This window comes from Dendrobates tinctorius, unplaced genomic scaffold (genome assembly GCF_039654945.1).
Source record: "Dendrobates tinctorius isolate UK_male_01 unplaced genomic scaffold, ASM3965494v1 ptg000003l, whole genome shotgun sequence".
Taxonomy (NCBI): domain Eukaryota; kingdom Metazoa; phylum Chordata; class Amphibia; order Anura; family Dendrobatidae; genus Dendrobates; species Dendrobates tinctorius.
In genome coordinates this window covers 90,999,276-91,024,543 of record NW_027361671.1, presented here as the reverse complement: position 1 = coordinate 91,024,543, position 25,268 = coordinate 90,999,276, and the positions used below count along the sequence as shown (strand labels likewise).

The following is a 25,268-nucleotide window of genomic DNA, read 5'->3' as shown; positions in this document are numbered from 1 at the left end:
CGTTTATGGCTGTGTGTCCACGAGTCTCATGGATAGCACATGACTAGCTGTCCCAAATTTCCCACTAATACACACGATGGGAAGTCATAAAATATTTTTGAATATGACTACACAATTTTTTTTGCCGCCTGTTACCATGGACTTGTATAGAAGCTAGAAAGACAGAATGACAATCTTAATTAAAACTATTTAACAGTTACTTCATTTATTACAGAAGCATGAGAAAGTAAAGAATGAAGCGACAAACTGATCAGACTGTGGTTACAAATATTAGATATAATCAATACAATTTCTACATAAAGTCGTGGGCATTTCATCTGATTACTAAACAACTACACAGACGGTTTTCATACATGGTGCCAAGTGTCTGTGTTGGTACAGAGCAGGCATTCAGTACCCCTTTAATACTTCGGACTCGGCAGCTTTGAAACAAAGCAGATATTTTGCCCCATCATCTTTGTAACAAAATATGTAGTCACAAAGCTGAACAACATTACAATACATGATGTCCTGGAGAGAAGCGATGCAATGCTTTCAGAAGCTGTCCACCTACAACTCCCTGAAGAAAGGCTACAGTTTGGCTGTTGTCTCTGTGTTGGGATGAGTCAGTGCATCAGATGGATTTGATAGGAATGGAGTAAATGTTCAGAGGCAGATGATGATTCAGAATATTTTATGTTTAAAAGGAAAAAAAAAAAAAAAAGCAAGTGGATTCAGTGATGCATGAGAGAGTGCAGCAATCCTCCATTGTACACAAGCAGTCAGATGTTTAGGTGTAGCTTTACAATGGCTGGAGAGCTGCAGACGGCTGATGCACAACGTATTACAGGCAAACAAGGCTACACTTGGGCTCCGATTCATCAAGACTGACATTTTCCACACAAGTCTTGACGAAGAGTGCACTAGAGTAAGAGGAGTCTTCATGAATTTGGTGCATCAAAGCAGCCGTGCAATGAAGCGAGAAATGTATACAAGTCAGCATCTGGAGAACCATCAAAGTCAAAAGATGGAGAGAAAAAAAGGGAAATTTCCAGCGGTGTCATCATAGAATTCTAGTAAAAACTTTTTGATGAGCCAAGGCCTGAATCACTAAAGGCCCTACACAATAGGGGTTTCCTTTAACACTTACAGTGTAGAACATTGTAAAAGACTTTACCAATTCCCTTACATGGCACATTCTGTGTTAGAGAAGAAAAAATAGTTTGTATTATGAAATCTGACAGATACATAAAAGAAAAAAAAAAAAAAAAAAAAAAAACGGATTACTTACCGGTAATACTCTTTTGTAGAGTCCACGACAGCACCCACTGAGAGAGGGGATCCGCCCCCGGAACAGGAAACCTACAGAGAGATAAATGGGGCGGTCCCCCTCGCTCCCTCAGTTTGTGTAAGGCCTGTTTCACACTTCCGTTTTTGTGTCCGCCAAACGGATCCGTTTCTTTGACGGAAACTGATGCAAACGGATCCGTTTTTTTAAAAACAGATCCGTTTTTTTGACGGATCCGCGGTAACCGTAATGGAAGTCTATGGGACAAAAAAAACGGATCCTGCAAAAAATGGCGGATCCGTTTTTTTACGGAAAACAACAGATTTTGACGGATTTGAAAAAACGGAAGTGTGAAACAGGCCTTACCGAGAACAACGGAGGAACCGCCATACATGTTTTAGTCAAACTGTTTGGGCGATTCATCTATCTTACCCCTATGCAGTTTTAAGCTTACTAAGTTTAATCACATATCTAATTTAAATCATAATCTCCACCACCAAGGAGACCCATGTGTGAAAAAATTCTTACGGGAGGGAAGTGAGCGGGTGCTGTCGTGGACTCTACAAAAGAGTATTACCGGTAAGTAATCCGGTTTTTCCTCTTCGCCACGACAGCACCCACTGAGAGATTTTCAGAGATAATCACTTGGGCGGGCACACCGTGTTAAGGACTGATCTACCAAAAGTTAAATCCTCGGTAGAGGACAAATCTAGTCTATAGTGACTATAAAAAGGTAGATGGAGAAGACCAGGTTGCAGCCTTACTTATTTGTTCAATTGGGACGTTCGCCCTCTCGGCCCAGGAGGATGATATGGCTCTAGTAGAGTGCGCCTTAATCCCCAGTGGAGGGTCTTCTCCTTTTGTCAGATACGCCATTGTGATCGCATCTCTAATCCATCTGGATATCGTGCCTGATGTAACTGCAGACCCTTTCCTGCTGCCCTAGAATGAGACAAAAAGAGACCTACTCTGCCTCCAGGGACTGGTCCTATCAAGGTAGGCTAGCACAGCTCTTTTCACATCTAAGGTGTGATATTTCTCCTCGTCCTGTGTTGACGGGTTCTCATAGAATGAAGGTAGGCATATCTCTTGAGACCTATGAAATTTAGTTGCCCGTTTGGGCAGATAGGACGGGTCCGTCTTTAAAATGAGACTGTCTCGTGTTGTTAACAGGAACGGTGGGTCTACTGACAGAGCATGAAGATCACTCACTCTCCAGGCCGATACTAAGGCCACCAGCATAGCCGTTTTCAATGAGAGGCACTTTACTGATGCTGAGCTTATGGGCTCAAATGGTGCCTGAGTGAAGGCATCCAAAACCAGAGTAAGGTTCCACGCTGGAAGTCGAGGCACATGCACCGGTTCTGCTCGTTGACAGGCCGAGATAAACCGAGTCACCCATCTATTTGCTGCCACGTTATAGTTAAACAGGGCTCCTAGGGCTGACACGTGGACCTTAAGAGTGCTTACTGAGAGTCTAAGTTCTCGGCCTCTTTGTAGAAACTCTAGAATGGCCGTAATGGGTACTTCACCAGCTAGTTTTGTTGGGTGAAAAGCCAGGAACTTCCTCCACACCTTAGCATAAATTTTTGTCGTGGACTCCTTCCTGCTTTGTAGCAGGGTATTGATTAGGTTCCTTGAGAAACCCTTCTGCCTCAGTAGCTCCCTTTCAAATTCCAGGCCGCTAGGTGCAGGGCTTTGGCCTGTGGATGGTAGCAGGGTCCCTGCGAGAGAAGATTCTGGTGCAGCGGCAGGATCCACGGGTCGGTTACCGACATGGCTCTCAGCCATGAAAACCACGGTCTTTTTGGCCAAAACGGGGCTATCAAGATGACCCTCGCCCTCTCCTGTCTTATTTTCCTGACTACTGTTGGTAGTAGTACCATCGGAGGAAAGGCATAGGCTAGTTGGAATGCCCAGGGTGTTTGGAGGGCATCTAGAATATCTGGGTTGTCCGACCTGTAGAGAGAAGCAAACCTTTTTACGCGCCTGTTGGCTCTGGTTGCGAATAGGTCTATCTCCGGTCTGCCCCATTCTGACGCTATCATTTCGAACACGTCTCTGCTGAGGACCCACTCTCCCTGGTATAGGGCCTGGCGACTGAGATAGTCTGCTCGGGAGTTGTCCACTCCTCTTATATGGAGCGCTGACAAGGAGAGAAGATGGACCTCGGCCATCTCCAGAATCTTTCCCGTGATAGACATCAGTGGCATTGACCGCGTGCCTCCTTGCCGGTTTATATAGGCCACTGCGGTGGTATTGTCTGTCTGGATCTTTTCGTGGGCGCCTCTTAACTGCGGGAGGAAGTGAGATATCGCATAAAAAAATCGCTGTTAGCTCCTTTACATTAGAGGAGGCCTCTATTTCATTCTCCCGCCACCAGCCTTGTACCATGTGCTCCTCTAGGTGGGCTCCCCAACCTAAGGGGCTGGCATCCGTGGTGAGTATCTTGGAGGGAGTCACCCACCACTGTACTCCCTTCGATAGATTGGAAGGAATTAACCACCATTTTAGGGATTGAACCACCTCGGGCGATAGGGACATCTTCCCTTCCAGCCGCCCCTGCAGAATAGCCCACTGTAGTTCTCTAGAGTGGAACTGAGCCCATTGCACCGCTGGAATGCATGATATCAGTGACCCCAGCAAGGACATGTCCTGTCTCAATGATATTACGGGTCTTCCTGTAGCATTCTGTACTTTGTCGATTATGGCCATTACTTTGGCGTTTGGCAGAAAACACTCCTCAGTTACGGAGTCTACTTGCAGGCCCAAAAACCTTTGACAGGTCACTGGCTCTAGTCTGGATTTCTCCCAGTTAATTAGCCAACCCAGTGTTTGTAGGGATGAGATAATCCTAGCTATTCTTGCTTCACACTGTGAAACAGAATTCCCCACTATGAGTAGGTCGTCTAAGTAAGGGACAACTAGGGTGTCATTCAACCTTACATATGACATTACTTCCAGCATTAATTTGGTAAACACCCGAGGAGCCATGGATAGCCCGAATGGCATTGCCGCAAACTGGAAATGCTGAATCCGACCTCAGACTGCTACCCGCAGGAACCTCTGGTGCCCTCGATATATGGGGAGATGGTAGTAGGCGTCCTTTAGGTCCAAGACCGCCATATAACACCTGGGAAACAAAAGCTTTATTGCAGACTTAATCGACTCCATTTTAAACGACCTTAGTCTTAGGAAGGTATTAAGTTTCTTTAAATTTATTATAGTCCTGTAAGAGCCATCTGGTTTTGGGACTAAGAATAGCGGAGAATAAAAGCCCATCCCTGTTTCGTCGTCTGGGACCTCCACTAGGACCTGTTTAGTTAGCAGTACCGCAATCTCCATCTCTTTTTTTTTTTTTTTCTGTCCACCATTTTTTTTTTTTTTTTTCTTTCTCCCCCTACTGCGCATGCGCAGGCGTTGTCCCGCGGTCTCTGCCTTCAGCCTGATACCGGAAGTCCTCCTCCACTTCCGGGTTGCCTCTTCTGGAGCGCTGGGTCACCGCAAATAGTGATGCGGCCGGCGACACCGCGCGTCTGCGCCCCCTCTCCACGCACGGGGTCCTTCTCCTGCCAGGTATGACTCCCAGCAGCGCCGCTCAGCACACACCGCACAAGCCCTTCGGCCACACTGGGAAGGGGGGGGGCGCCGGTCTCAGTACGCCCGATGGCGTTTGTAATGCGTCCACCCCCTCGGGGGGGGGGGGGGGGGGGGGGGGGGGAGTATAGCCATAACCCCAGTGATCTTTGGCACCACTTTCGCCTCCAGCCTCACCTGCATTACACCAGCTCTGGGGGGGGAATACACCTCTCCGCCCGACGCTGCCTCCGGTCCTGGGGCCCCTGCTGCTCATATTTTGCACGCAGGCGGTAACCAGACCAGGCATCCTCTTCTGCGGGTTCCTTTCCAGGAACAGGAAACCAAACTGAGGGAGCGAGGGGGACCGCCCCATTTATCTCTCTGTAGGTTTCCTGTTCCGGGGGCGGATCCCCTCTCTCAGTGGGTGCTGTCGTGGCGAAGAGGAAAAAAAGAAAGGATCTCTAGACCTTAGACCTTGCCTAGTACCAACTTTGAAAATCCACGTAAGAAAGGTTATAAAATTTCTTTACAAATAGATTTGCTGCCAATTTTTAAAATGAGCATTTTAGGAGTCCAATTCTAGCTGGATTCACAAAACGCTCAATTGAATATGAGGATTAAAAAACAGGTATACTTACTTTGAAAATCTAAGTACACTAGCCTCAACAGGTTATAGAAATCCATTTTACCATTTTAAACATATGCATCTAATATGGTGATATCAGGAGTTCTGCTTTAAAGGTAATGCTACCTGTGTACTTGGCATGCTATACATACTCTCATGACTGCTCTAAATGCTAGGCAATTCAGCATGGGAACTGATGCACATGGCTTTATGCAGAATCCATGTAACAAAACTTCCACCTTTTCATCTCACTAAGGAATGCCCAGCTGTGCCTCTACTCCACCCCAACCACAGGACCACCTGCAGCTCTGGAGCACAAACTGCACTGATTGATGTAGGCAGCTCCTGGACTGGTCCCATACACTTGTCAGATTCAGTGGACAGGACAGCCCTGATCACCAATTCAGCCTACGCGACTCTATAGACTCTAGACCGTTACATGCAGACGAATTATATTTAATTATGCTTCCATTAAAAACAATCAGGACCAAGTAATGGCAGATGCGTGTAAAGCAAGTTGACATGTCTTTCCGTGGCAATGATTAGTGGGAAGGGGGTACAAAAAGGGGGAAGAAAAAAAAAAAAAAAAAAAAAAAAAAAAAAGCATTTTGTACAAATATTTTCTTGATTCACGACACTTGAGTTTAAGTAACAATTTTGATTAAAAAATGCTAGAGGTCCTTACCATTTCAGTTATGCTTTCTTCAAGATTCTGCGGAGTTTAACATGAAGGTGTTTTCACAACTGAGAACTTTACTATGTTAGATATTCACACCATGATTAAGATGAGACAGACGCTTCCTGAACTCCACCAACATCTGTCACGGGCACCCATACACAGTACACATGACCGAACCAGTTGATATCAGTGGGTTTGGCTGACAGTCTCATGTGTATGGGGGGCTTAAACCTTTAAAAATAGTTATAGGTTGAAGAAAAAAAAAAGTCCATTAAGGTTATAATGGCTAGCTTTGTTATAAACACTCTGACATTTGGTTCCATTGATCAGCAAGATAAATATACATGCTGCGGTCTACAGAGACGTGCCGCACGTGCGTATACGAAGGTCTGCCACCTGCGTCTCTGAACGCATAATGGAGATGGGATTTCATGAAATCCCCTCCACTATGCTGTAACATCTAGACACTGCGGATTGGACGCTGTGGCTGTACGCAGCGTCCAATTCGCAGCAAATCCTGACCGTGGAAACATACCCTTAAGGCCCAGTCACACACAGCGATCTCGCTGATTTTGTGATGCCACAGCGATCTCGCCAGCGAGATTGCTGTGTGTGACGGGGATCAGTGACTGGCCCCCTGCCGGTTATCGCTGATCATCCTCAATCGGCCTGTGCCATTTTTCGATCGTTGGTCTCCCGCTGGCCAGCACGCATCGCTGTGTGTGGCAGCGAGAGACCAGCGATCAGCGACGCTGGTTTCTAATGTAAACATCGGCAATCCAGGAGTCACGCGGCTCTTAGATATCGATGTTTACCTTGGAAACCAGCGTGTGTACGCCGGTTTCCAAGGTAAACAGCGGGTATCCAAGAGCCGCGGCTCCTGGATACCCAATGTTTACATTAGAAACCAGCGACCAGCGTCGCTGGTCCTGATCGCTGGAGGGGCTGTCTTGTGACAGCTCACCAGCGATCAGCCTAACGATGTCCCAGCGATCCCATCATGTCGGACCGTTGGTGGGATCGCTGGGACATCGTTATGTGTAACGGGGCCTTTAGAAACAACGTCCAGGGAACCACCTAGAGTCAAAGTTTTGCCTCTCAGAGTCAACGATCTTTGAAGAAGCCGTAAGATAAAAGAACAAAAACAGCAACTAGATCCTTATTCACTCTCTTAACAGCAAGGATAGATATATCATGGAGTAATAAAACCATAATAATAATAATAATAATAATAATAATAATAATAATAATAATAATAATAATAATAATAATGTAAAAACAAGGTACACATACAATTCAATAAATAACAAAAAAAGTGCTCAAAATAACCAGTGCAAATAGTAAAGTGACGAGATCTCACCCCTTCGATGTCCTGAAATGAGCCATACTTGCAAAATGAAGACCGGGGGTGGTATATTGCACAACCTACCCCATCGTGCCATGTGCATGTTTCCCGTCCTTACAATTGACCCCAAGTGTGCACTTGTCCTGCAGAATGTCCCTTAAAACCCTCCCAACGCATTTCATGCCTGCCATGACTGGATAGTAGTTAAACAGGCAGGACACATGGAGAGGGAAATGACATCAGATGCTGTGGGAGGTGTTTTTAGCCAATTAGATATGTTATATAAAGCTCACACAGCATAGCATCAGTGCTTTAGGTTTTACCTTTGCCAGACAGCACTCTGCAGATGGGATCCCCCACCATAGGGATACTTTCATACTAAAATTTTTAGACCCAAAAGACTTTACCTATTAATCTTTATACACTCCTTGTTCCCCTGATGAGTCCGTCACAACTGGCAGATGAAACGCATCGGAAGGGTTTTAAGGGACATTCTGCAGGACAGATCCACTAATTGACCTTTTCCCATGCCGCCTCTGGATTATCCAGATGGTCATTGGCCAATTTCAAACAGGCCTGGACAAGTGCTGGCATCAGCAGGGGGACCTTGTGTGCCATGCAGGATTTTAATCCATGACGGAGTAGTGTGACTCTTCGGGTCACTGAGCAGGTCCTCCCGTGTAGTTCTGGGCTGATTACTGACCCTTCTCAAAAACATCCTTACCACACAAGGTGAGATCTTGCATGGAGCCCCAGACCCAGGAAGATGGTCATCTTGTGTTTCTTCCATTTTCTACTAATTGTGCCAACATTTGTTGCCTACTCAGCAAGCTGCTTGCCTATTGTCCTGAAAACACTAATATCCCCATGAAAAAAAAAGGCTGCAAGGAATGTATAAAGAATGTATCAAAATAAATTTATTTACATATAAATACATATCAATAACGGATGCCAATTAGTCAAACCAGAAAAAACAGGCAGAGACTGACATATAACAGGAAAAATATAAAAGTGAAACTCAGCGATTTATATATAGCTGTAAATTAAAAAGGAACGCTGAAACACGTGTCAGGGCGAAACGTGACAGGTGTCCTGACATATAAGGCTGGTTTCACACTTGCGTTTTTTTGCGCCGTTTTTCGTGCAAAAAAACGCATGTTTTTTTTTTTCCTATACTTAACATGGGTGCGCATACACATGCGTTTTTTTTGTAGTGCGCTCGGGTGCACAAAATGCACTCTGTTGCATTTTTTGAGCGTCCAACGTGCCCCCCAAAAAACGCATGCGAATGCAATGCGTTTTTGTTTTTGTTTTTTTAACCCAACCACCCATTATAGTCTATGGGTGCGCTGCACGTCAGCGGAAAAAAAAAAAAGCATGCTTTTTTTAAAAAAAAAAAAAAAAGCGCAAAAAACGCATGATGCGTTTATGTGCGTTTGCACTGCTCACGGTGCGCAGCGCAAAAAAAACGCAAGTGTGAAAGTAGCCTTAAACAGGTAATTTAGCACGTTATGCACGTTGTGGTGATTTATTAGGATTTTTGGTATGTGAGCTAGATCTAAGGCAGAATAAATCCATCCAGCAAGCGCTGCTGATATTGTAGTGTTGCACATAGACACTTTATATATAAGGTGGCCTCTCATTGTTTACTGTAAATTTTAAAATTAAGATGATTCCATCATTCCAATAGTGGTGTATGATGTTGGCATTTTGCTTTAATATATGAGTGGTTACCTTTCAATTATTGTTAAAATCAATTCTAGTGCTTGTTGTATGTTCTTTTTGAGCTTATCTGCTATTGTAATAGGTTTACTAGCTGCCATTTACAACTATATATAAATCACTGAGCTTCACAGTGATATTTTTCCTGTTGTAGGTCAGTGTCTGCCCGTTTTTTCTGGTTTGACCAATTAGCATCCATTATTAATATGTATTTATATGTAAATAAATTTATTTTGATACATTCTTTATATCGGGCGTATGTGTGAAAGGCAGGTCTTTCACTTTTACGTTATCATCTTTGAATCTTTCTGTGAGCGCGGTGCCTTTCTCCATTTACTCATTTAACCCTTTTTTGGCAGAACAAGCACAGCTTCTGTCTAGGCACCAGCAGCCCTCCCTTTGTATTGGTAGCGCCGGTGTATATCTGTATAATACTTCTTTATATCCTTGTTTTTCATGGGGATATTAGTGTTTTCAGCTGCACACAGAATGTGACCTAGTTGTAAGGTTAAGGACCAACATGTTTGCCTATTGTCCTGTAGCCTATCCCTGCCTTGTGCAGGTCAATAATTTTTTCCCTGGTGTCCTTAGACAGCTCTTTGGTCTTGGCCATGGTGGAGAGGTTGGAGTGTGATTGATTGTGTAGACAGGTGTCTTGTATACAGGAGACAAGTTCAAACAGGTGCAATTAATACAAGTAATGAGTGCAGAGTAGGAGGGCTTCTTAAAGAAAAACTAACAGGTTTGTGAGAGCCAGAATTATTGCTGGTTGGCAGGTGATCAAATACTGCATTTATGCAATAAAAACCATTTTATTATTTAAAAATCACACAAATTTTTTTTTTTTTTTTAGATTGTCTCTCACTGTTGCAGTGTTCCTACGGTAAAAATTACAGACCTCTCCATTCTTTGTAGGCAGGGTGGATTTGATTTAAATCTAACTGATTTAAATCACGATTTAAATCACTAGTCAGTAAGGCTTGATTTAAATCAGTGATTTAAATCAAAGTTTCTACCTAAACTAGTTCTTGCTACTTTAACATGCAAGTAGATGAAGATTTTTAGAATCACTTTTTATATTACTTTTTTCTCCCCAGTTTAATGGGTTAATCATTCATATTTGGACACCACTGTTCTGTTGTACTTAGGAAGGAGAAAAATAATCCTGACCTTAATAACAATTTAAATAGATTTATTCAACTGAAACAATAACATTACAGCATAAGTTATTTGCTTAAACAAACATCCATGTTTGTTAACTAATTTGGCTAAACAAAATATATATATATTTTAAGAAACAGACTGTCAGCCCAGCCGACACATGAAAAACTTAAATACTACTGTCCCTGCTGTCCTCTGTAGCTCACTTGTCGTCATCTTCATCATCATCATCTTCTTCTTTGTTCCTATTCATAATCTGGAAAAGAAAAACAAGCTTTCCTGCCTTATTGGGTCCCAACCGATTTCTCAATTTAGAATGAATGAGTCCAAAGGAAGAGAATATTCTTTCAACGCCTGCAGAAGAAGCTACTGCTCTTAAAAGTGAAATCATTACTTGAACAGTCTCTAAATCCAAGCGCTTAAGTGACTTCCACCAGTTTACTGGTGTGACCTTCCTTAAAATATCTTCAGCAAACATATATTTCTTGAATGGTTCCCCCTTAGCTCTGAAGTTTATTATAGTTGGCATTAAAGATGGATGATTGCTGGATACCCATGTCATAGCTAACTCCTCTTCCTCAGCACTTAGGTTTTGACCCTGATATTGGATATTGACAATATTTGCCAAAAAATGAGCTGGAGTCAGTGCTTGTCCCATTCGTTTGTTTACTGCTTGTAATTTAATTCTGTCCATGTGTAGTTCTGTTTTTAAGTGTTCACTCAGTTCCTTCCAAATTTCAACAGCATCCGCAATAAAACAGCTATTTTTCTGTATTTTGTTTAAAGCTTGAGAGATGGGTTTCAGGAAGCTCAGCATATGTTCAACATTTCTCTTAAGCCCAATGTTGAGGATTTTGGCCGTGACAGTGCCATCTATTTTATCTCGATTTTCTTCACAAAGTGTCATCAGAATAGGCCAGTTTTTGATATACTGCTCAAAACAGTCCACCACAGAGTTCCATCTAACATCTTGTGGGAGCGTTAGCTTGGTTCCACCCATCCTTTTCAGAGCTGCTGCAGCAAAATGATTATTACGGAAGTATTTAGAAATTTCAACAACATTAGCCTTTATTTCTGGAACACTTAAGTCTTTGGCTAAGAGGTGCAGCAAATGAGCACTGCAACCATATGTTATTAGCAGCTTTGTATTCCCTCCCTGCTCTTCTAAATCTCTTCTCATCTTGGATACGTTTGCAGCATTGTCAGTGACCAAACTGCGTACTAGACATTTGAATTTTTGTTCACATGTAGTTATAGCTTTTACTGCCACTTCTTGTAAGTATTCTGCTGTGTGTGCATTTCCTGACGTATCAGTTGTTTGTGCAAGGAAGACTTTACCTTCTTCTGTTGTTATACAAGCACATACAACAGGATCATTGTGGACATTACTCCACCCATCAATACTTAGGTTAACAATTTTACCCTCCAGAGCTGTTGCACATTGCTCCATTTCTCTGTCATACACTTGATCCAGCAGTTTCCCTGCAACATCAGCTCTGCTGGGTGGACTGTATCCTGGTCTCAGTGACTGAACCATATTAATGAAATGTGGGTTCTCAGTCAGACGGAAAGAAGAGTTCGTTGCATAAATAAACTGGGCAATTTTTTCATCAATCAACTCTTTCTAATCTGCTAGTTCTTATCACAAACCTATCTATGGTGGTTCCAGGAGGTAAAGGTTTTTTCTTCCTTTTGGGTGATGGTGATATGTGGCTGTGGGTGTCTGATGATGATGCTGCTGCTGCTGCTAATGAAGCACTATCCTGGATGGATAACTCTGAAACTGTAGAACAGGATGATGGTGATCTTGGAGGTGGATAGTTTCCAGAATCCATGAATTCCCCTAAACAAAAAAAGAGTCAATGCTGTTATTTTATTGTTTATACAATTTCTGCTTATTGTACACAACACATCACTGCCCCTGCCCCAAAAGGAATATTTGTTTTTCTTTATAACTGTACCAAATGACAGTAACATGCAGTAATAATAAGAAATATAATTTTTCTCACACATGACAGTTCAGTCTTTAGAAATAGGATTCAATAAAAATGTTTACCAACCTGAAGATCCTGCCTGTTCAGAAGTGTTTCTTTGGTCATCTTCATCACCGCACTTCTCATGATGTTGCCTCATTCGCACCACCAGGCCTTGCATCTCTTTGTTGCATCGTTTGCATTTTGCACGCAAGCCTGCCTTACCGATAGGCGAAGGAGCTTCATTAAAATATTCCCAAACTGGGTCTCTTTTACGGCCTGCTGCCATTATAAGGAAAGAATGTAATAAACCTCAGATCGTACACACAAACAGATCCAGACTTGTCTGTCTGTGGCTATGCTGCAGTATTGTGCTCAAAGTTTCACTTTCATTTTCTTGTCTGCTTGCCCTTCCTCCTCCTCACACTTAGATTCACATTCTTCTTGTGTTGTGCAGATCTATTCCACTCCAAACAATCAGAAACATATTGTCTAACTTCTTGGACTTGGCACTGAAGGGGTTGATTCTGTATTCATAGGTTTGTAGAACAATAGGATTAAGGTCTTTTTCTCAACTCTGTTCATGTTGTAACATTTTTACCGTGAAGAAGAGGCCGGGACCTCTGCGGAGTCAAATTCAGTTTTGAGAACTGCGTAAGTAAAGCGAGCGTCTGTGATAATATAGGAGAGAAACTGCCCACTAATCCTACAGAAACCTCATTGTGAATGTTACACATATACAGCCTTTATTCTACTGAGTTAAACAACTCAGCTTTATCTCATGATGGAAGAACCTTTGGATGGTAAAATATTTTCCTCAAAAAGCAGTTTATTGAAAAAAATCCGATTTAAATCAAAAAAATCCGATTTTTTTTTTTAAAAAAAAATTTGATTTTTATCCACCCTGTTTGTAGGTGGGAAAACTTGCAAAATCGGCAGTGTATCAAATATTTTTCCCACTATATACATACACACAGTTACTTGTGATTTTTATACACATTTTACAGTGTCAATCTGGTGAAAAAATGCCGAATGCAATTATCCACATCTTGCATTTGGCCTTTCAATAGTCACCGAAGGTTTTCTGCGTCTAATTAATGATCATATCTGTAAAGTGCTGTGGAATATGATGGTGCTATATATGTAACACAAATTCTGATTTTTTTTAAAAACACAACAATACAATGCATAGATATGTATATGACTGAAATCTCCATGTGCCCAATATGTGCCAATTCCAAGGAGGACAACTCCTTGCTGGTCTGACCATAATCACTTTTTTAGATTAGCAGGTTCAGGTTAATCTCGTAAAACAAAGCAGCATCAGAATGCCTAGATAAGAAGTTATAGTATAACCATTACACACACACACAGCAGAGGTGGCCATGCTGCAGACTGATGTTCAGGAGAATACACCCATTCTGCTAACGGTTAACCCAGTGGCACCACTGACACCACAATCACATGCGATGATGCTTACAATTATCCCTGTGCAGCCGACTTACAACAAACAGCTTGGGCTCCGCTCTACATAAAAAAAGACATCACATGTTGTGATTTAGAAATATAAACAATACAAATGTGTCTCAATATGTGTCCTTTATATTCCCATGGATGAATCTGAAATTACTTGCAGTCCACAGGAATCTCTACTACTTTTATCACCTTAAAGAGAAGCCATCATAAGAAAATAACATTGCTTAAGTCAGTTTTAAATACATGATACATATCAATTTTTAGTAATAATTAAAAATTAGTCATCTTGCAATTTGCAGACTGACCACTGGCTTTTTTAGAGTCATACTTCGTATCTTTACAGGAAGAGTTTTCAGTAGTTTTTGTTATCAGCAGAGGCAGAATTACAATGGCAGGTAACCCCTTTACACAGCTGATAACACAGGATCCACCAATCACAATAGGTGTCACGGCTCCCTCCCTTCACATCCACCACAGAACAGGTAGATTAGATGCTTCAATGCAAAAGAGAATGTTTGAAGCCATCTATTGCTACCAATGTACATGTATTGTAGTAAGAGTCCACTGATAATAATTTTTTTTGGTCACTGAAAATTGCGAGGCTGAACGGACCCCGACGGGTCCATGCACGTTCCATCTTTTTCAGTGCTCACGCTGCTAGCGGGGATGTCACTGAGGTCACGGCAGTTCAGCCAGGCTGGGAACACAGCCTCAGTGACCGGACGTAACCTCTATGACGTCACCACCGATCTCCGAGGCTGTGCTCACAGTTGGTCAGTCACCAGTGATTCTCAGCCTGGACAGTCGCATCTTGGCACCATCCAGGTTGAAAACTGTTTATCCCCCAGACATGGCTTGCAGTGTGGGACAGAACGACGGACAGGTATGGTACATTATTTTTTTTTTATTTTACTTTTATTACAGGAGAACGAGGGCTTCACAGGAATTAGGCGTTTAAATAAAAATGGAAAACTGTTTAGTCTCATTTCAAATAAAAGACTTTATTCTAGCTGTGTCTTTATTTACCATACAACTGTAGGATTAGTAATGGATAGGTGTCTTATAGAAGTCTCTCTATTACTAAGCCGTGGGCTTGATATCACCTTACAATACAATGGTGACATCAACCCTACAAATAGGAACCCCACTTGCCACCGCAACAGGTCAAGTGGGAAGAGCCGGGCAAAGTGCCAGAATTGGCGCATCTAATAGATGTGCCTTTTCTGGGCAGCTTTTTTTAGGCTGGGGGGGCATATCCATGGCCCCTTAGCAGCCTGAGAATACCATCCCCCAGCTGTCTGCTTTAGCAATGTTGGTTGTCAAAAATGGGGGGGACCCCACACCGTTTTTTTAAATTACTCATTTAAATATTCTTGCTAACTAGCCTTACTGAAGCCGACAGCTGAGAGTTGCATCCCCCAGCTGTGAGTTTTGTCTGGCTGCTTAGCAAAAATACAGGGGAACCCACGTCATTTTCTTTTAATTATGGTATTTATTTACAGTGCAAGAGCGGCTAATGAATACTCCCATCTAACGCTCCTGCTCTCACTGTTATTAGCGGCAGCAGATGTCGGATGATGGGAGCAGTAGTCCCATCAGCTGGCACTAGTGATTGAAGGTAAACTTTATACCTCTGATCAGAGCTAAACGCTCACGCTGACCGACAGCGTGGGAACCACGGCTCTCTGACCAGCAGGGATGATTTCCTGGCCGATCAGAAGCGGTGTTTGCTGCGCTGCCATGCACATGATAGCACAGCAAACACTGGATGTTTGGGCCCCCCATTCGAGTGATTGGAGTCCGGGTACTGTTCTGGCACCCAAACTTTTTGTAACTGTTCGGTCGAACCTGCCGGACCCGAACATCCAGGTATCCGCCCATCTCTAATCCTAAGGGTACGTGCACACGCTGCGGATTCCGCTGCGGATTAATCCGCACGGATTTTGCAAAAACCGCAGATAATCCGCAGGTCCAAAGACCTGCGGATTATCTGCGGTTTTGCCTGCGGTTTGGTCCTGCGGATTCACTATCTCCACAATGGTGGAGATAGGAACCCGCAGTGGTTTCCGCAGAAAGAATTGACATGCAATTCTTTCTGCGGATTCAAAACCACAGCAAATCCGCGCGGTTTTTTCCGCAGCGTCGGCACAGCGTTTTTTGTTTTCCCATTCAAATGAATGGTACTGTACACCGCAGCTAAAACTGCTGCGTGTCCGCAGCGGCCAAAACCGCTGCGGAAACGCAGCGGAATCCGCAGCGTGTGCACACAGCCTAAGTGTTCTGTGATTTTCATGGATACAACACATACCCATTATAGTCTATGGGGCTGTTCACATGGTTTTATGTATTTTATTTTTAAACATTGTCCACGAAAAAAAATTAACTTGCTTGTTCAAAGCAATGCTCATGTGACTAATAAAGAGAAGTTAAAAAAAAAAAAAAAAATAGCACATGGCAGCCAGCTGTGGGCCTTTTTTTGGTTGGGTAGAAGTTTTTTCTTGTACGAAAAAAAAAAAACATATCAAGTCCATCCGTAAAAAACATAGATCAAAAATAAATGAAAATTGGATCCGGTACAGTGATGGAGGGAGAGTGCGATAAGAAAAAAACCTGAGTGAAGCCTTAGATGGCGGAAAAGTAAATTTCCAAAAATGTATAGCGCCACATGTGGTGTCTGTCACTATTGTAGAGGGCTCTAAGATGGGTGATGCAAGACACACCTAGCTCCCTAAAGACCACAATTTTCATCATAACTTGCACATACTGTCCTCTTCTTTGAAGGACCCCCATTTACTCTATACATAGTATACTCCAGCGCCTGGATGTCACCAGTGTGTCTGCGTGGTCAGAACTCTCATCCTACAAACCGTCTCCCAGTTCACAGCTTAGACAACATATCAGTAAGTAACGCTGCCTAAAGTTAATTCTATAAAATCAGGCAGTGAGTATCTCATGTAATCGCAGAAAGAGATTTTGGAGGAGTAATTCAGGTTGTGGCACATAACAGTCATATGGTAGTGTTGGGATTGTGCCAATTTCGTATGGGAAACAAAGAGCTTCATTAAACGTCAGTGAGCAGTCAAACCTGTTTAGGAGCCGAGGAAAGAGAAACAACTTGATTTGCAGTGACAGCTACGCATGCTTTCTCAAAGTGTATAGGAGGAAATTGACCCAGGGGACCAGAGACTACCATTTTACTTAATTATTAAGCAGTGTCCTCCAGTAGGTTGTACAACATGTACGTAATCAGAGTTGCAGGATGGATACAGCAAGGCAAGGTCCAGGGATCTCTGGTCAGATCAAACGGGAGGATCGATGCGACTAGAAAAGATGACATACTATGCTGTGAATACCTGGGGCAGACACTTAAGAAGTATAGACTAAGGAACGTGCCCGATTTATCGCTCTCCATTGCTTCCAATGAGAAGATGGCTGTTAAATATGGATGAAGGCTAGACAAAGTAGGTGTCAGAGACAGAGGAGCACATTAACCCTTTACGCAAAGTCATCTCTCAGTTGCATCCCATGAATTCTAGCATTATTACTGCTTTTTACTAGACATCATTCTAGGTTTCCCCTTGGCACAAACATGACCAAATAGCAAAATAAATAGAGAATAATCTGACAGCACCCTCAGGGAGCATTTCTCCACTTCCTTAAGGTTGTGCCACAACACTAATATACCCAAGGTTTATGTGCACATTGTTTTTGCTGCACAAATATTTGAAATGACTCTTGACAGGAGAAACGATGCAAATTAACACTGGAAATAAAGTGCATTTCTGAGTGACTTTTTTCACCCAGTCATTAGAATGGGTAAAAAAAAAAAAAAAAAAAAAAAAAACACTGCAAAAGTGCTGAAAGAATAGACTTTCTGCAGATATGAAGCTACTTCAACTCTGCAAGGACAAATTAAAGACATGTGCATGAGCTTTCAGAAGTCTGACAGTAAAACGTTTTCACAGCAAAATCGAGATAAAGGAGCTTTCAGGGATGGAGAGCTCCCCCCTCCCTGTCTTGCTCTAGACAAGAAGAAATGCATAGAGCAAGACAGGGAGGAGGGAACAGGTGAATAAGCCCCGCCCAGCGGTCTGGACCGTGGCAGTTTACATACATCTGAACCGATATAAAAAAGGTATTTATGCATGAAAGGTGCGGGGTCAGGGGGAAGCAAAAGTACTAAGAGAATCCTTATGTGACACACAACTGAATGATATCATTATATGATATCTCAAAAAAGGGGTGACAGATTCCCTTTAAGGGCTACAAGTTAAAGCCGTCCAAATCAGCAGAGTGGGATGAGGTGGTGAAAACGTTGTTTTATGCAGAGATGCAAATAACTGTCAAGTGTATATTCTCTCTGATCACACTCTGCGAAACTTCAAAGAGCATCATGGCGTTAAGAAGCTGGATATTACAAGTGAAGTGTTGTCTGTTCATGTTTAAGCTGCAGAAAGATAGATCAGTGCAAAAAAAAAAAAAAAATTAATGAAACAAAAACTATTGCCAACAGATTTACAATCATAACATGTTGATGGTTGTACTTTCACCATCAGCAGCTTAAAGACAAAAACATTTAGATTTTTATACATATATTATATATTTTGTCACTATACATATTTATTATATTCCATGGTACAGTACTGGATGGAGATACGCATCACTGAGGTTGTTAGCTTCAGTGATCTGAACCTAGGGAAATTGCTCCAGCACACAAGTGCTAAGAGGCGTTAATCAGCAATTTTAAAGGCTAGATTTTTAAGTAAACAGCTGAAGAGCAGGTGGGAGGCTGTTCACCATATCTCCTCCAGGGCTGTGTGGAGGTTACAGAGCTCCATTGAGTGCCTTTGGGAAAAGGACCAAGAAGCTGGACTCTAAGCCAGGTGGGCTAATCAGCACTACTGCATGGAATTGTTACTTTTTGTTTTACCTTATTCTGGACAAAGGCTGTATTTGTGTTTTCTGGGTACCTGGTTTATGAGGACTGCAATAAACTAGCCAGACTTTAAATAGACAGGGTTCCTGTGTCTACCTCCATGTGTCGCCTAGTGCGCAGATCTATCTAACTATACATATTCTTCTGATGTAGATTGGAGCTATTAGGAAGCACTCCAACAACAGTTTTTTTTTGTCTATAAGGCATATTATTGCTCAGATATTTTTTAACGACAATGAAACCGAATGCAGAAAACAATGCATATGAATGATCACCTCTATAGTACATTAATTCTCTTTCTGGATGTGGCACTCAGACCACCTTACCATGCAGGATTGGGGTCAGGTGACCTCCAGTCTGGGGACAGGTGTGGGTCATACGGCTAGTATCCTCATAGTGCACAAATATATGTGATATCTTGTGGATATCCCAAAGATGTTTACGTTTGGAGCACCACCTCAAAATTGTATTTGGAACTTCCATTTTGTCAAACATTCTCAGCCATTACTACCCTTAAAGGGATTCTCTATCATAAGGAGATGAGTGGCGCCCATGACATCACGTCTATAGATACCTACTTTGACGCATGCACCACTGGCAGACATTGTGCACCCAACCGTTGCAGTAGTGCTCGTGCACGTGTCCTGGCAGGTATCTGTAGATGTGAAGGAGAGCCTCATTTACTCTTACAAGTTAATTTTCCATCTTCATGTCCCCTCCCATGACGCCTCCCCTGGTGGCACACGAGACAGGGCAAGTCATCGGACACTGTTTTATGATGAGAGAAGATAAGAATTTCAAAATCAATAGTTTGGTTGTATTAAAAAGAGAACAATTAAACTTAACAGACTTAATTAAAAGTATATAAATAAGAGAAACAAAAAGCTCAAGAAATCATGGATACAAGGCAGACATAGGAAAATACAAGACAAGGTCTCGGTGTTCAAAGGGCACTGGTGCAGGAGCCTCAGCAATTTCACTGGTAAAGTACAACCACTTATAGTTAAACCAGAATGTGTGCTGTTATCAAGATGCCCTTGACAATCAGAACAAGACACATTACACACACTAGAAGTAAGAAAGTAGTTTTCACCAACTAGACAATACAAAGACAGAAAATCATGCCATGGCGCCACATGTTCTACAAGTAACGTTTAGGTACATTTCCAATCCAAAAAAAAAAAAATTGTATTAATTGTCAATGGTCCCTTCACTAGTGACAGAAGCTTTTAGAAGTCCCATGATTAGGACTGGGGCTACTGGACGACTGACCGTGACACAGGTTGTGCTGCCAAAAGTTCTCTCTATGCCGCTGCTCTATTGCATCATAATGAAGGTGAATAATAGAGGGAGGTGGTGGGGCTCTCGTTACAAACTGCGAGGTATTGTGATAGTCACAAAAATATTACAACTTGCTTGGCGGAATGAGAGAAGGGGGAAGGGTGACATGACACAAGTCATCTGAAATACATTGTGATGTAGCAGCGACAAAGCAATCTTTGCAGTCCCAGCCTAACTAATACATTACTGTTCGATCATGGGAAAAAAGGACAACATTTCAAGTGTAATAAAAATATACATTTAAAAACGACCCATTGCTGTCATACACCAGGTACGACTCCCCCTGGTGTCCTATTCATTCCCCCTCAGAATGTCCAACAAATTAAGCACTAATAAGGCTGTGTGCACACGCTGCGGATTTTGCTGCGGTTCCGCAGCGGTTTTGGCCGCTGCGGACCAGCAGCAGTTTTTGCTGCGGTGTACAGTACCATGATTCCCTATGGGAATCAAAAACCGCAGTGCAGACGGTGCGGAATTTTCCGCGCAGATTATCTGCGGTTTTCAATCCGCAGAAAGAATTGACATGTCAATTCTTTCTGCGGATTCCCCTGCGGTTTGCAATCTCCTCCATTGAGATGAAAAACCGCAGGGCCAAACCACAGAGCAATCCGCAGGTAAAACCGCAGGTCTTTTGACCTGCGGTTTCACCTGCGGATTTTACAAAATCCGCGCGGATGAATCCGCACCTAATCCGCAGCGTGTGCACACAGCCTAAGAGGTTGTCCCTAGTGCACTGGTTCTTACTGGTAGACCTGGACATGAGCAGATATAACTCTACCACCCATGTACAAAAGAATCTAAGACTGCCATGCTATATTTTGCCTGCTGTTTTAGTATAAATTAATATTTATTCATGGAAAATTGCTTTAAGGACATTTATTCCTACTCCACTTTATGGCGACAGTTTAACAGGAGAAGCAAATATAAGACATTCCAAAACTTAAATCACAGAATTTAGCTTCTTTCTCCACTATCGGCTCACTACTTCGCTTCCCAAACACCCCTGACCTCAAACAAAAGACTTGGGTTCAAACCCCACCAAGGACAACATCTGCAAGGAGTTTGTATGTTCTCCCAGTGTATGCGTGAGTTTCCTCCCCCACTCAAAAAACATACTGATTTTAGATTGTGAGCCCCAATGGAAACAGTGCCGAAAGTGTGTGAAGAGCTATGTAATTAATGCCACTATATAAGTGAGTAGATAAATAAATCAGTGGCCATAATCATGGATCACACAAGTCCTGCAATGTCTGCACATGAGGAAAGGGACAAAACCGAATCAGAAAAACTATACTACAATTCTAATTGGAGGTATATGCTAATATTACTAGACCTACTACATATTGCGATAGGATCTTAAGGTACTGTCACACTTGGCGATGTACCAGCGATCCCGACCAGCAATATGACGCGGTCAGGATCGCTGGTGCATCGCTAAGTGGTCGCTAGTGAGCTGCCACACAGGCAGATCTCACCAGCGACATCGCTGGGGACGGGGATCGCTACTTACCTGTCACACCAGGCGATCCTGCGTCCTCCCGCCCGGCTCCACGCGTCGCTCGTCCTCACAGCAGGAAGCGCCACAGGAAGCTGACGACGAGAAACAGTCCTGAACGTTCTCGCGCGATCAGCGATAACCAGCGGGGGAGCCGGTCGGAGGTAAGTATCAGACACAGAGATATCGCTAGCAATATCGCTATAACGTCACAAGTTATAGCGATATCTCTTAGTGTGACATGCCCTTTAGAGATGGGGACAACCCTTTAAATCACTCTTGGGAAAAGTGAAAGAATGCCTGCTAACAGCGGAAATGTCAAGGTTAATTCTGCTTCTTTTGAACATGCTGTCAACATCATAAGAGCCAGAATCTTTGTAATGTCTATGGGAAAGAACACTGCAACTAGTCTCCACCCACTAGCTCAGAGAGAACTGAAAATTAAAGTGATATATCGGATAGAAATCGTGCGAAGACACACAGAGACTGATAGCTTTCTATCGTATGTTCTGTGGCTTCATCGGGGTTTACGTGAATTCAAAGCCCAGAAAATTATTATAGTAAATGGCCTTGTCAGCAAATACACCGGACTCTTATTTTGCAGGGCTTCGGCATACGTGTCAACCAAGCCACTGAATGTATACCAAAACTTGGCTTTCTTTTGAAAAGTTACCAGAAATGACAAGTGCTCTATAAAAAGGTACCAGTAACCAGATTGAGCCTGTTAAAGTGGCCACCTCACCGAATAGTGGCTGCAAAGGGGTGTACGGCCTCACTCCCACTTGAGTATAAATACGGTGAGTGCAATTCTAGAGAATGGGACTGATTTTTTATATGCTATTGTAAGCGAGCTCTAAAGTACGTTTTTAAACTTCTCTCTGCTGCAGATACAATAGTTTGTAAAGTTTGATTATAATTTGTGAAGTTCAACAGCGCATTATCAGATATTTGCATCTCGGGCATGCACTAATTCCCCTGTATGGAGTTGACCAATCATAAGAATTCAGCATCATGTAGAAAAACATGCCCTACTCTCCTCACTGATCTTTGCAGCTACTGTGTAGAGATACAGCAGATATGAGTTATGTATTATTACTCACACTTCCATATCTCATCTCAGTGTTGTCAGCCAGCCCTCACCAATGACTACATAACTCAGCTATGCTGTAATTCTACACAGATCAGTGAGGAGGACATGTTCTTATTTCATCTGTGTGTTGCTGCTTACTTATTATTGGTCAACCTCATGCAGAGGAAGAAGTACATGCCATCAGAGACAAGACTCTGGTAACATCCAGCTGAACTTCACAAATTATAAATTTTTCTGTACAAGCCAAGATCTCCGCTGGTAAGTGCTACTAGGGGCAGGGAACTTAGATTAGTGGCTCCAATCCAGCCGTAAAATAAAAAAAGAAAAATTTAAAACAAAACGCTGGAGTGGTGCTTTAACTGATACAGAGTGGTTGGCAAGTTTCTCAGTAAGCTTCTTGTGACATCTTCATTACACAGTGTCAGACTGAGGTGTCAAGGGTCCACCGATAACTGACTCCAGGGGCCAACTGTTTAGTTACAGTCATATGTTAAAGTTTGGGCACCCCTATTAATGTTAACCTTTTTTCTTTATAACAATTTTGTTTTTTGCAACAGCCATTTCAGTTTCATATATCTAATAACTGATGGACTCAGTTATATTTCTGGATTCAAATGAGGTTTATTGTACTAACAGAAAATGTGCAATCTGCATTTAAACAAAATTTGACCAGTGCAAAAGTATGGGCACCTCAACATAAGTGTGACATTAATATTTCGTAGATCCTCCTTTTGCAAAAATAACAGCCTCTAGTCGCTTCCTGTAGCTATTAATGAGTTCCTGGATGAAGGTATTTGTGACCATTCCTGTTTACAAAACAATTCCAGTTCAGTTAAGTTTGATGATCGCCGAGCATGGACAGCCCGCTTCAAATCATCCCACATATGTTCAATGATATTCAGGTCTGGGGACTGGGATGACCATTCCAGAACATTGTAATTGTTCCGCTGCATGAATGCCTGAGTAGATTTGGAGCGGTGTTTTGGATCATTGTCTTGCTGAAATATCCATCCCCTACGTAACTTCAACTTCGTCACTGATTCTTGCACATTATTGTCAAGAATCTGCTGATACTGAGTTGAATCCATGTGACCCTCAACTTTAACAAGATTCCCGATGCCGGCATTGGCCACACAGCCCCAAAGCATGATGGAACCTCCACCAAATTTTACTGTGGGTAGCAAGTGTTTTTCTTGGAATGCTGTGTTTTTTAGCCTCCATGCATAACGCCTTTTTGTATGACCAAACAACTCAATCTTTGTTTCATCAGTCCACAGGACCTTCTTCCAAAATGTAACTGGCTTGTCCAAATGTGCTTTTGCATACCTCAGGTGACTGTTTGTGGCGTGCTTGCAGAAACGGCTTCTTTCTCATCACTCTCCCATACAGCTTCTCCTTGTGCAAAGTGCGCTGTATTGTTGACCGATGCACAGTGACACCATCTGCAGCAAGATGATGCTGCAGGTCTTTGGAGGTGGTCTGTGGATTGTCCTTGACTGTTCTCACCATTCTTCTTCTCTGCCTTTCTGATATTTTTCTTGGCCTGCCACTTTTGGGCTTAACAAGAACTGTACCTGTGTTCTTCCATTTCCTTACTATGTTCCTCACAGTGGAAACTGACAGGTTAAATCTCTGAGACAACTTTTTGTATACTTCCCCTGAAAAGCTATGTTGAATAATCTTTGTTTTCAGATCATTTGAGAGTTGCTTTGAGGAGCCCATGATGCCACTCTTCATAGGAGAATCAAATAAGAGAACTACTTGCAAGTGGCCACCTTAAATACCTTTTCTCATGATTTGATACACTTGGCTATGAAGTTCAAAGCTCAATGAGGTTAAAAAACCAATTTAGTGCTTCAGGAAGTCAGTAAAAAGTAGTTAGGAGTGTTCAAATCAAGAAAATGATAAGGGTGCCCATACTTTTGCACCGGTCAAATTTTGTTTAAATGCAGATTGCACATTTTCTGTTAGTACAATAAACCTCATTTGAATCCAGAAATATAACTGAGTTCATCAGTTATTAGATATATGAAACTGAAATAGCTGTTGCAAAAACCAAAATTGTTATAAAGAAAAAAGGTTAACATTAATAGGGGTGCCCAAACTTTAGCATATGACTGTATTTGTAAATATTTTGTTACCCATTCACAAATTTAGCTATGCTTCTATACACTGTATATACTTGTGCATAAGCAGAGTTTTTTTCAGCATTTTTTTTGCGTGAAAAATGCACGGCTTCTACACGAGTCATTGTCCCAGAAGCCGGCGGGGAAGGGGGAGCAGCGGGTCACAAGAGGCAGGAGCCGGCGGCTGCGGCTAAAGCCTGTGCCCGCTGCTAAAGAGAAATGAATATTCACTGCACTGGCAATGAATATTCATTTCTCTTACAGCGCGCACAGTTACAGCCGTTGGCTTCCAGCAGCTGCCAGGCTCTCATGGGTGCCCACTCATTAAGGTAATGAATATTGACCTCTCTCCACTCCCATAGGCGTGGAGAGAGGTGAATATTAATTCCCTTAGTGAGCAGGGACACGTAATCGCTCGGCCACAGGAACTGATGGCACCGGAAAAAGATGCTG

At 42.6% G+C, this 25,268-nt stretch overlaps 2 protein-coding genes across 6 annotated transcripts in view; both read right to left on the bottom strand.

Moving 5' to 3' along the window:
- The window catches only part of TAOK3 (TAO kinase 3), a 285,404-nt gene that overhangs the window by 226,064 nt on the left and 34,072 nt on the right, over window positions 1–25,268 (bottom strand). The window lies entirely within an intron of this gene.
- On the bottom strand, window positions 9,523–17,644 carry LOC141070490 (uncharacterized). Its single transcript, XM_073559525.1, has 2 exons — window positions 12,439–17,644; window positions 9,523–12,221 (listed from the first exon to the last, which is right to left on the bottom strand). Exon 2 carries the CDS (start codon window positions 11,913–11,915, stop codon window positions 10,581–10,583), a length of 1,335 nt encoding a protein of 444 aa, XP_073415626.1. The 5' UTR covers window positions 11,916–12,221; window positions 12,439–17,644; the 3' UTR covers window positions 9,523–10,580.